The following is a 12,632-nucleotide window of genomic DNA, read 5'->3' as shown; positions in this document are numbered from 1 at the left end:
ATAACTCATAAATATGTATAATTATGTGTCAATTAAAATTTTTTTGGAAAAATTTAAAAATTGTTTTCTAAAGTAGCTGTGCCATTTTTCTTTCCCACTGTCAATGTATAAGGGTTTTCTACTCCTGGCCAACATTGGGTATGGTCAGTTATTTTAATTTTAGACATTCTGACAGATGTGTAATGGTTTTATCACTGTGCTATGAATTTGGATTGCCCAATAATTAATGGTGCTGAGTATCTTCTCTTATATATACTTGCTACCACACATCTTGTTTTGTGAAATGTCTTTGGCTGTTTTTTTTGTTGTTGTTTGTTTATTTTTTGCAGTGCTAGGGATTAAACTCAGCGCCTCATGCATGTGAGGCAAGTGCTTTACCACTAAGACACATCCTCAGCCTCTTTGGTTTTTAAAAATTCAGTTCTTATCTTACTGAATTCTAAAATTTCTTAGGTATTTTGAATATAACTGGTTTACCAGATAAAAACATCTATGTATAAGGCTCCAAGTCTTAATGGAGATTTTGGATAAGAAAAGTTTTTAAATTTTAATAATATCTGATTGGTTTTTTTCCTTTTAAAAAATGAAAGAGGCTTTCTCTGGCTAAAACCAAAGGGGAAAATCAAGTTAGCCAGGAGTTAAATAAGAATAAATGCTATCTTCATACAATTAATAGCTACTATATATTTACTGGGTTAGATTGTAGGGAGAGGGAGAGTCTTCCATTTTTGTATTTTTGGATGCTTAATGTCATTTCAACAACTGCCAAACTGGTCTTTCTTCTTCTATTCCAGCTCTCCTACAGTCTGTTCATGCAGTAATAGTGATATTTTAAAAACGTGAATGACATACTATTGCCTGGTTCCCTATAATAGTTACCATTATCCTTCAAAAAAGATCTAAACTTTATTTATTTATTTAGGTGTTGGGAACTTAAACCAGGACCCTGCACATGCTAGACAATTGCTCTACCACTAAGCTACTCCCCAAGTCCAAGATCTAAACTATATGGCCTTTGAGACTTTGGATTATTTGGGCCATGGCTATCTCTGAATTCATCTCACACCATTTTCCTCTCTTGCACTGTACTCTAACCTTATTATCAATGCTTATCAACCTGTTTCTAACCCCAGGTTCTTGATATTGTTTCCTCTATCTGGAATACTTAATGATGGCAAAATGGTTTTAATACACGATCATCATCCTTGAGATTTTATGGCTCACGCAGTTATTTTACTTTTACTTTATTTTTCATACAACTTGGTATTTTGATACATTTTCAAATACAAAATAACTGGGAATAATTATAAAGGATATTACTGAGTCTAAGAGTTACATTATGTAAACATTGTAATTATTTTCTTTTTTTTTTTTTTTTTTTTTTGGTACTGGGGATTAAATCCACAGATACTTTACTACTGAGCTACATCCCCATCCCTTTTCATTTTTTATTTTAAGGCAGGGTCTTGCTAAGCTGCTGAGGGTGGCCTCAAACTTGTGATCCTCCAGTCACTGAGATTATCAGCATGTGCTACCATGTCCACATGAATTATATTCTAATTTCTTTAAGGGTTTAAGGGAAGATAAATAATCAACAGTAAACATTTTTAAAAATTAACATCCAATTCACCTATCCAAAACAGTTTACTGTGTTGGTCAGCAGCATTAGTCACATGCTAATATTTAATCCAGAAAATGGAAAAATCAAGTTGTAAACTTCCTATAGTGTTAAATAGTGGTACATCTATTGTCTTCACTAGTTAATCTGTATTCTAGTTTGCTTGAGAGATGTAGCCTTACAACAAGGAGAGGAATTCAATAAGCTACTAAGGGTTTCTGAAAATATGACTTTTTATTTACTAAGACATTTAACTGTTTAATTTCATTTCCTAAACAAGTTTCTCTACACAGAAAGTAAGATATTTACCTAGTGATATGAATATTCCACTCCCCTCAAGGGTTAAATAGTCCTCAATGTCAAGTAAGAAACTGATTGTACAGATTAGTCAAACTTACATACCTCACTTTCTGAATTGATAATTAGAAAAAAGTCAAGAACAGCAGAGGCCCAAAACTGTTTAAATTTTTTTTTTTTTTTTTTTTTGCGGTGCTGGGGATTGAACCCAGGGTCCTGTGCTTGCGAGGCGAGCACTCTACCAACTGAGCTATCTCCCCAGCCCCCAAATTCTTTTTTAAAAAATATTTTTAGTTATAAATGGACACAATATCTTTATTTTATTTGTTTAATTTTTATGTGGTGCTGAGGATCAAATTCAGTGCCTCACATATGCTAGGCAAGCGTTCCACCACTGAGTCACAACTCCAGTCCTCAAATTCTTATCCTATTCTATATAACAAACTAGATATTCTAAAAACAAATCACCTAAAAAAATACATATATATGTGTGTGTGTATGTATGTGTATATGTATATATTTATATGCCTACCTGAGGACCACCATATATGAACAGCACAGTTGGGTATTTCTTCCCAGGTTGTAGATCATGAGGCTTGTACAGCATTCCGTACAGTGTAAATCCAGTAGTACTTTCAAAGGAGAAAATTTCTGGAGGGGTATAGTCAGGAAGAGGACCTGTGAGTAGGTAACAGAGTCTGTAAAAGGAGTTCTTAATGGGAGCTCTATAATCTGAGAGCAAGGAAGAAAATATCAAAACCCAGATCCCCCAACACTCAAATAACTGACACCCTTTTTTAAGGTGAGATAATAAAAAAATTAAGCAAGAATATTCATCTTGAAAAAAATACAACAAACATTAAATTACAGAGTTCAAAAGCAGACACAGAGTATTTTGAATAATCTTTGAAACCTAGAAAGTGTTTCCATGCAGAATTATAAAAACACTTTTGCTAAATTCAGTGTAACCTATTTATAGTTAAACCATATACCTAATCAGAAACAAGCACATATTTCAATAAAGTTGAGGTGCGGGGAACAAGCAGCAAATACCATATTTCCATTATATTAATGTATAGTCACATTGTATTGGTGTATATTATTCACAAGTATTCCCTGTGTCCTAATATTGCACCAAAGATAGTTCAGTAAAATAAATTATTTCAGGTAATACCAGTACAATTAAAAAAAAATTAAAAACTTCACATAATGATTGCACCCCACTTTCGTGTTTTTTTTTTTTTTGGGAACTGGGTATTGAACCAAGTGGTGTTTAATCACTGAGACATACCCCAATCTTTTTTTTCATTTTTTATTTTGAGACCAAGTTGCTGAGACTGGCCTTGAACTTGCAATCTTCCTGCATTAGCAGGCTTTCCAGACCTGCTTCTGTTTGGAGTGAAAGCTGGCCCATCTTATTAAGTAGTTTACAGAGGAGAGGTGGGATCAATCAGAAGCTCAGCAGTTCAGGCACAGGAAGGGGTGAGAAATGAGGAGACTTTGTCCAGTAAAGATGAACAGATAACACAAATTTAGTGCACTAAGGTACTAAACCTATTTAGAGCACAAAGGTGAACAAAGAACACAAATTTAGTGCACGAAGGCACTAAACCTATTTAAGGTCAGATTTAGGGAAAAAGAGTACCTGCTGAATCCAAAATGGTGGCCCAGAATTCCTTTGTTCTGCAAGTGGGGTCATCTTCAGAACTTGAAAGTTTGTAGAGGGATACACAGTGTGGATTCTTCTGGTTACTGTACTTACTTATAAAGAAGTCACAATGCTAGAAAAAGGAGAAGTAATTATGTTTTTCCTCAGGGAAAATCAAAAAGGTTATCTGCTATTACATCTGCATTAATGCTATAGCCAAGAGTAAAGTAAGAGTTTGATTATGTATATAGGTAACACTTAAGTTAAGGCTGTTTTAAAGCTTTTCCTAAGACAGTGAGGATTCTACAGGTCAACTTCACCAATTTTCACACCACTGAAAAGGAACATTATAGGAACAGAAGGCTTTTATATGACAGGGACTTATACCTGGCTGATACAGCAAGAGTGGGAATAGCCACGGTCAGTCAGCCTTATCACCTCTCCAGGATTTACATAACTGACCACATACAGGTGATGTTCTAAAGGAGAGTCTTTGGTGCCTTCAAAATATACCAGTCTTCTGACTTCATCAACCTGGATCTGCCAGAACAACAATAACAAGAAAATCAGTACTAGAATAACCCTAGCAAAGTCAGTGGTTCAAGGACCAACCTCCAATTTTATTAAGAATTACTTGGCCTTTGACTTGTGCTTCTTTTTATTTTGCTACCAATGCTAATAAACAAATTGATTTTGCTTATGACTTAGAGCTAACAACAGATCCTGTCCAGAAGGAAAATAAACAATTGAATTATACGTTGTATAATTTCCTATCTTTTCAGAACATGTGTTTTTTTTTTTTTTTTTTAAAGTATTTTTAGTTATAGATGGACACAATACTTTTGTTCTATTTTGTTTTTTTACGTACTGCTGGGGATCAAACCCAGTGCCTCTGGTGTGTTAGGCAAGTACTCTACCACTGAGCCACAACCCTAGCCCAGAACATGTGCTTCTCTTGAAACAGGAGAATTATTTTCTTAATAGAGGGAAAAAATACTCTAGATGCAGCTTAGGTCAACCATTCATGTAAACTTGAAACAGACTAATTTTAATATCCTGTGTATTTCTGTTAGTGTTTTTAGGCAGTACTATTTTTGATCTTTTGTACAAATTTACAAGTGTTTCATCTTTGGGTTGGGGAATAAGTGTACTCAAGCATGCTTTCAACAGTGGTATAGTTTATAAGTAAGTACTGATAAGATCATTTCCCCCCTAGTGCTGGATTGAACCCAGGGCCTTGTGTATGCTAGAGAAGTGCTCTACCATAGAGCCACATCCCTAGCCCTGAATAAGATATTTTAAGTCATCATTCAAAATTCAAAAAAACTGCAAGTAAATTCATAGATGAATTCACTTAATTACAGTAATATTCGAAGTAAATGGCTTTCCTTTGCTGTTCATTTAAAAAATCTTTTACCAGCTTAATGTTTAATAAAATTTAAAAAAATTTTTAGCAAAGATAACAGATAAATTTCTAAGAGCAAGTATTTTAAAATGTCTCATTTTTTTCCCAGGAAACTTCATTATTAAATATTTTTTGGATGGATAAATCCTGAAGTTAACACAGTTGCTATACTAAACAAATGTTCCAAAAGTTAGGACTAATTCTGCTCTTAAGTCAGGCCTTTCAAAACTGAAGAAATAACCAGTCAATTTCTTAACACTACTTATAATGGTTCTTTATCTTGTTCATTTAACTACTTATGTTCAACAGAATTCAACTCTTCTGGAGGGCTTAGTGAACAGATCCCTAGGTAATACTACCAGAGTTTCTGATTTAGGAGGTCTGGGATAGGTCTCCAAGTCTGCATTTCTAACAAATTCCAAGGTGATGTTAATATTTTAGTGCCAGCTCAGGATCATACTCTGTTGAGGAAACACTCAACAGTAAAAGGTGCATAACCTTAAGTCTCAAAACTTTACTCAATTATTGCCATCAGAAATCTTTGGGTAGGAACAAAATCATCTGTAAAAGCAGAGATGGAAAAAATAAAATAAAAGCAGAGAAGGAAAAGGATAACTTAAAAACAAAACAAAACAAGGATATAGGGAAAATGGAAGAGGCAAAGAGAGAATCACAACACATAAATAAACATGACATGAAAAAAACTGTAGCCAGTACATAAAATCCTTTGATAAAATTTATCCATTTGAAGAAATCACATTTTGGCCTTCACTAAATCCTGGTAGCATATGTTAACTCAACTGTGTGTGTCCTGGGTTCAATCCCCAGCACCACAAAAAACAAACAAACAAAAAATATACATACATAGAATCCAGTGAATTGCTATAGAACGTCACACACTGAAAACAAAACAGAGGATGGATTTCCCTCCTCTTTCTTATCAATCTAAGTTCTATATAAATGTTGATCCCTCTTTGCAGGTGGTATATGAAAATTTAAATTTGTGAAATAAAATAAACTAGTGAATGAAAGAGAATTACTCATTCAGGAATAGTAAACACAATTTCTAATGTACGAGGGATAGGAGTAGTCTATAATAGATTCAAAACTATATCCTAGCTCACAGCTTTTGCTAGACCCTAAAAGTATGGGTTGCTTCCTTATTAAGGAGCAGCAATATATTTGAAAATGGTGATCTTTAGTAACCAGAAAACATCTAATTCTAGAGTTATAAATTCAGTGAGATCTGTAGTTTAAACTGAAAGTCTTCCTTTCCAAAAACCTGAGTTCCTTTAGGCTCTAACAATATTTTCAGAACACTGGGGTCATAGTAAGTTGTATTACTGATTTTTTTTTGTACTGCATCCACACAGTAGATGTTGACCAAATATCTTAGTACAATAAAAGGACATACGTTAGATCCATGCCGGCCAAGAACTTCCCAATCGCCACTGGTAATTGCTATTTCCTCTTTGATAGGACATTTGAAATCACCTAAAAACAAATACAGTAATAATTCAGTACTTTATACCAGCCTATAAGCAAATGAAACAACCCAGAATAGTATTCTAAACTGTTTTTTTTTTTCTTTCTTTCAGAAAGTGTATTAAAAAAATGTTTGGAGAAATGAAACTGTTTTGGAACTAGGAAGAGGTGGTGGTTGTACAACGCTGTGAAGCACTAAATGCCCCTGAATTGTTTCTTTTAAAATGGTTAATATTGTGTAAATTTCACTTCAACAACAACAAAAAAAACAATCTACAGTTAGAAAACAAAATTTAAAAAAAGTTACGAGTTTCCACAATACTCTGGAATAACAATAGAGTGATCCATGTAGATAATGTGAAAACAACAAAATAGATTCTTAGGACAAAGTCAGAAAATAACTAAAAAATCACCTGTGTTCCTGGACCTTTGGTTACACAAAGAGGTTTAATGAGTTGACAAAGCATTTCTTCTAGAAATGCAACAAACTATAAGCCAAAGAAGAAAAAATTCAATACGATTTTTCTTCACATGCCAAAAAATAAAGTGGGTAAGTTTTTGCCATACTATATGCCAACATGCCCCATTTGTCTTTATGAGATTCTGTCTTGATGAGGCTCTCTCAGTGGCCTAAAGAGGTTAGAAAATAAAAATCATTTCTATTCTTAGTTGCTTGTATCTATAGCTGAAGGGAATGACAGCAAAAGACTGCAAGTGTAAAGAAGAAAAATCATTTTTATTACATACAAAAATTCAACTAAGTACTTTAGACCTTATGAACAGAAAATAAAACATTTAACATAATAACAAGTACTAACAGTTTCACATTATAGTCATTTATGGAAGAAAGAGTAGGGAGAAGGAAAATGAAGTGGACATGAAAGAAAAGGAAGAAAATTTGAACCAAGAAATCCTAATTGAAAAAAAAAAAAAAAAAAAGAAAGGGAAAAGCAAAGAAGAGGTAGACAAACTGAGGGGCCCAAAAATTGACCCTGATAGGGAACAGAGACTTGGTGTTCTGAGATAAATGTTAACTGAGGTAATAGCTCTTTATATATTCTTCAACTGGGGTATGAAATTTTAAGTTATCATCTTATCACTGTTCCAAAAAATGTTGTTTTAGTTAATTACTATTCATAGCTCTTTGGTCTTTATCATTAAATTTTCTGGAATTCCGTAAGTGGATTTAATTTCTGAATAATAGAGGACCTGGTAAGGGCAATTTCACACTCAGGGCTAAGCTAAGACACTAAGGAAAGAAATTTGTCATCTTAAATATATAAGATCTGTCTTCCTTACAAAAATTAGGCTAAGGAAAGAAGCAAAGAGTAGAAAGTATTTAATTTGCTATTGCAGATCGCAGGATGCAGCTTACTGCTTCCCAAACACTACTGATAATTAAAAAGCCATACTGAGGGCTGGGGCTGTAGCTCAGTGGCAGAGCACTTGCCTAGCATGTGTGAGGCACTGGATTTGATCCTCAGCCCCACAAAATAAATAAATAAATAAAAATAAAATAAAGGCATGCTGTCCATTTACAACTAAAAAAAAAAAAAAAAAAAAAGAATTTTTTAAAAAGCCATACTGAAAAAGGAAACAAATCAATTAAAAAATGTGCAAAGAACTTGAAAAGAATTTCTGCACAGAAAATATACAAATGGCCGATAAGAATGTGGAAAGATATTCAACAACATTAATTATTAAGGAATCAAATTCAAAATTAAGAAATACCATTTCACACCCACTAGGATGTTTATTATCAAAAAAATACCCAGGAAAACAAAAATTGTAGAGGATGTAAAGAAATTAAAATCTCTGAGCAATGCTGGTGGGAAAGTAAAATGGTATAGCTACTGTCATTGGTGTTCCAATGGTATAGCCACAAGGGCAAAAAGTATGCCAGCTCTTCAAAAAGGTAAAAATGAAATTACCAGAAATTCCGCTTCTTGGTACATACCCCAAAGAATTGAAAGATGAGGGACTGGGGATGTAGCTCAGTGATAGAACACTTGCCTAGCATGTGGGAGGCCTTGGATTAGATTTCTAGTGAAACACACACACACACACACACACACACACACACACACACACACACGGGGGGGGGGGGGATTGAAAGCCAGGACAGAAACAGGTATTTCTACACCCACATTCATAGCAGTGTTAATCACAATATCCCAAAGGTAGAAGCAACCCATATGTTCACCTGATAGATACCAGATAAATAAAATGGGGTATATACATACAATGAAATATTATTAAGCCTTAAAAAGAAAATTCTAATACATGCTATAACGTGGATAAACCTTAAGGACATTATGCTACATGAAATAAACCAATTACAAAAGGGCAAATTTTGTATGAGTCCACTTAAATGAGATTATCTAGAGGAGTTAAATTCGTAAGAACAAGAAGTGATTGCCAGGAATTGGAAGAAGAGGAAAAGGGGAATTACTATTTAATGACTAGTTTTAGTTCTGGAAAAAAAAAAAAAAAAAATTCTAGAGATGGATGGTGGTAATGGTCACACAATAGGAATGTACTTAATGCCACTAAACTGTACTCTCAAACATGACAAAATGGTAAATTTTATGTATGTTTAACCACAATTTTCTTAAAAGGACATGTCAAATCTAAGTTACAAATGGCAGTGAAGCATATAACATAACATCATAAAGTGCTTACTATTTTAAAACAAACTATATTATTAAAGTTGAAAACTGAGGCTGGGCATGGTGGCAAATGCTAGTAATCCCAGTTACTTGGGAGGATGAGGTAGGAGGATTACAAATTCAAGTCCAGTTTGAGCAACATAGCTCAAACAACAACAAAGTAGAAAATTGTAACTCAGTTTTAGAAAAACCTAGGAAAAGTAATTGAATGTATCAATTTATTTTTTCCTTTTTTGTTTTGTTGGTTTTGCAGCGATGAGAATGGAAGCAAAGGACTTTTGCATGCTAGGAAAATGCTCAACCACTGAGCTACCCTTACCACCCTGTTACACTTTTTCCAGACTTACAAACACATTCTGCATTACATTTCCTACAAGAATAACTATGACTCTTTTTTTTTTTTTTTTTGGGGGGGGTAGTTGTAGATGGACAGCATACCTTTACTTTATTTGTTTATTGTTTTTTTATGCAGTGCTAAGGATGAAACCCAGTGCCTCATACATGCTAAGCAAGGGCTCTGCCACTGAGCCCCAAGCCCCAGCCCCAAACCATGACTTTTTAAAAAGAAATTAAAGTCAGTAGATACAATATTTAATTTTGCTTTAGGTAATTTAATTATGTCAATTTGAATACCTATAACTATAAATTAACTGGTAGACGAAGAGTGTGAGAAACACCTAGTATGTAAAAATAACTATATAACATTTGATTTTAAAATTAAATTTATTTTGTAGTGCTGAGTTCAAACCTAGGGTCTTGAATGCTAGGGCATGTGCCACATCCCCAGCCCCCACATAACATTTAAAAAATGTTAAAATATAAAAATATTTTTAAACATAAAAATAATATGAGCTCATTTTGAGCAAACTAAAACAGTCAATTCAAAAGTATAAAATAAAAAAAGTATTTCCATTATTTAGAGATTATCCACTATTAATTTCTTCTACATTTTTTGAAAATTTTGTTCTGCTTTTGCACATGCATATGTTTACATTCTAACTTAACTTAAAATGTTGTTTAATGAAGTTACTAAGGATGCTTATAAGAATACAAGAGAGCTGAGGTTGTGGCTCAGTGATAGAGCACTTGTCTACCATGTGTAAGGCACTAGGTTTGATTCTCAGCACAAGTAAATAAATGAATAAAATAAAGACCCATCAACATCTAAAAAATAATAAAAAAAAAAAGAATACAAAAGAGACATTACATTCTCCTGTTCGTCCCAAATTCTGTACCCAACACTTTTTTGTTTTTGAATAAAAAAAGGATTTCTTACTTGGGGCAGGCAGTCCACCACTGGATCGCTTATATTTGCTCTCTTTTAAAATGGATGTGATTTTATATAAATGACGGAAACCTGTTTTACATTCAGAGGCAAAAATAAACTCAATTTCATCTTCTCGAGTTTGGGGAAAAACATGAAAGATGTCGTGGATCTGTAAAATGAACAGCTTAATTTACTACACACATTAATGAAAATACTATGTAAATAATTCAGTTAAGCTAGAGAAGGAAGAATTACTTGATAAACATACTTACAAAATATAAAGAACTGTCAGTGCTAGGTATAAGGTATATTTACGATGATAGGTTTTGCCTGAGCCTTTCATATTTACTTTACTTTAAATAGAGTCCATCCATTGAAAAATACATTTCCAAATGGAATAAGAAAAGAAAAAAATATGACCAAAAATTTCTTTCTTACTGATCTCTATAATCTTTGAAACATGGTACAATGTTTGTTTAATGATATATATCTTAACACAAAATGATGAGAAACAACATTTTTTACTTTTGTTTTTCACAGAGTAAACTGGTTTTATTTATTTTGTGTCATATTTAAGTTTTCATGCTAAAATGGAAAATGAGAACAAATAAAACCTGGTATACTTTGGTAAAGTTTATCAACAGAGAGAGACTTTTATAGATTCAATTCTTAAAGTTCTCTCAGAAGTAAGAAGGGTTGAAGACTAAGCTGTATATTTTGATACCTAATGTGTCCAGGAACAAATCTATAGTGAGATGTGTCAATTTCAATGGCATTTACTTTCTATCTACAAATTATTCTATTCTGGAACCATCATTCCAACTGAAATGTTCTAACTAAGGAAACAACATTCATAGTTCCTTTGAACTTAACAAAAATGCATTTTGGTAGTTTGCTATGAAACTTCATTTGCTTTAACATTCTGAGTAAATATTTAGCCAAGTACAGGGAAAAAAAATGCATACGTTTATCCAGATGTCTGTTGTTTCTTCATAGATAATGAGTGGTGTTACAGAGTCAGGCACTGACTCGATAAGTCTCTGTCTTTCCATAGCATCATCTTCTACTGGGATAAATAATTCAGGTGAGATCAACACTATCTGTAGACGAGTTTGTGAACGATCTAGTAGGATGGACCAAGCACTATTTAAACAAATAAAGAGAAGCACCAAAAATAAAGAAAGCTCTCAGAAAATGAATAATCCCTTATTCTCTTCCATGGCACCTATTGATTATTTCTATACTTATACTGAAAGAACTGCTTTATTATATAGCAAATTATTACTTATAAATAGCTAATTAAAAATACAGTTATTTCAAAAGTTAGTATGAGGGTGGGCACATAGCTCAGAAGTAGAGCATTTGTCTAGCATGCACGAGGCCTCGGCTCAATTTCCAGGACCTCAAGGAAAAGAAAAAAAAGTTACACGTGAATAGTGTTTTAAAAGTGGTTTTCTTTCAATTTCCAAAATCATTATTGGTCCTTGAAACAATTTTTGCCCTTTAATGTCCACAAATACCAGTCTCATAAAAATCCCGTTGTCTGTAAAAAAACATTAAAAACTATATGTAGCTGGGCCCATGGTACACGCCTGTAATCCCAGCAGCTTTTAGATCTCGAGTTCAAAGTCAGCCTCAGCAACAGCAAGGCACTAAGCAACTCAGTGAGACCCTGTCTCTAAATAAAATACAAAAAAGGGCTGGAGATGTGGCTCAGTGGTTGAGTGCCCCTGAGTTCAATCTCTGGTATCCACCCCCACCAAAAAACCAAAACTATACGTAATTATCCTTATATAAGGCTTAAATATTTCTATATTTCTGCCTAAATTAAATAATTAAAAAATACTTATTTATGTATGAGCCTTGAAGTCAGACAATTTAACCACAAATAACAAAGTAAACCATAAATGGCTAAGTAAGAGACAGAATTAAAATGCAATATACTTATGTTTCTTAGATTACAAATATGCCAGTTCCCTTAGTTCAGGAAAAATCTCTTGTGCAGAAATAACTACACTGCAAATTTACATGAGAAGGCAGCTCCCATTTCTAAACTCTGGATCCTAAATTAGTTGCAAAGAAGTGACAATTTAACATACGCACTATTTTCCCTCTGGAGTCCATCCAGCTCTGGCAATATATTCAACTCCTTCAAAGAGAATCTCAAAAGGTTGAATTAGTTCTTTATCTATGACATCTATAATCTATTAAAAAAGAAAAAAAGGAACATTATTATAGAAAAT

The 12,632-nt window shown here is 33.4% G+C and overlaps 1 protein-coding gene across 1 annotated transcript in view; it reads right to left on the bottom strand.

The window, feature by feature from the left end:
• Dpp8 (dipeptidyl peptidase 8) overlaps positions 1–12,632 on the bottom strand; it is a 56,437-nt gene that overhangs the window by 13,572 nt on the left and 30,233 nt on the right. The window contains 7 exon segments of the mRNA XM_047539699.1: positions 2,448–2,593; positions 3,561–3,696; positions 3,951–4,103; positions 6,383–6,462; positions 10,399–10,558; positions 11,355–11,532; positions 12,493–12,593. Coding sequence (XP_047395655.1) covers positions 2,448–2,593; positions 3,561–3,696; positions 3,951–4,103; positions 6,383–6,462; positions 10,399–10,558; positions 11,355–11,532; positions 12,493–12,593 — 954 coding nt within the window.

Source organism: Sciurus carolinensis, chromosome 2, assembly GCF_902686445.1.
Source record: "Sciurus carolinensis chromosome 2, mSciCar1.2, whole genome shotgun sequence".
In the NCBI taxonomy this organism is placed as follows: Eukaryota; Metazoa; Chordata; class Mammalia; order Rodentia; family Sciuridae; genus Sciurus; species Sciurus carolinensis.
Note: the sequence above shows the minus strand (reverse complement) of the source record. Positions and strands in the feature narration are given on the sequence as shown.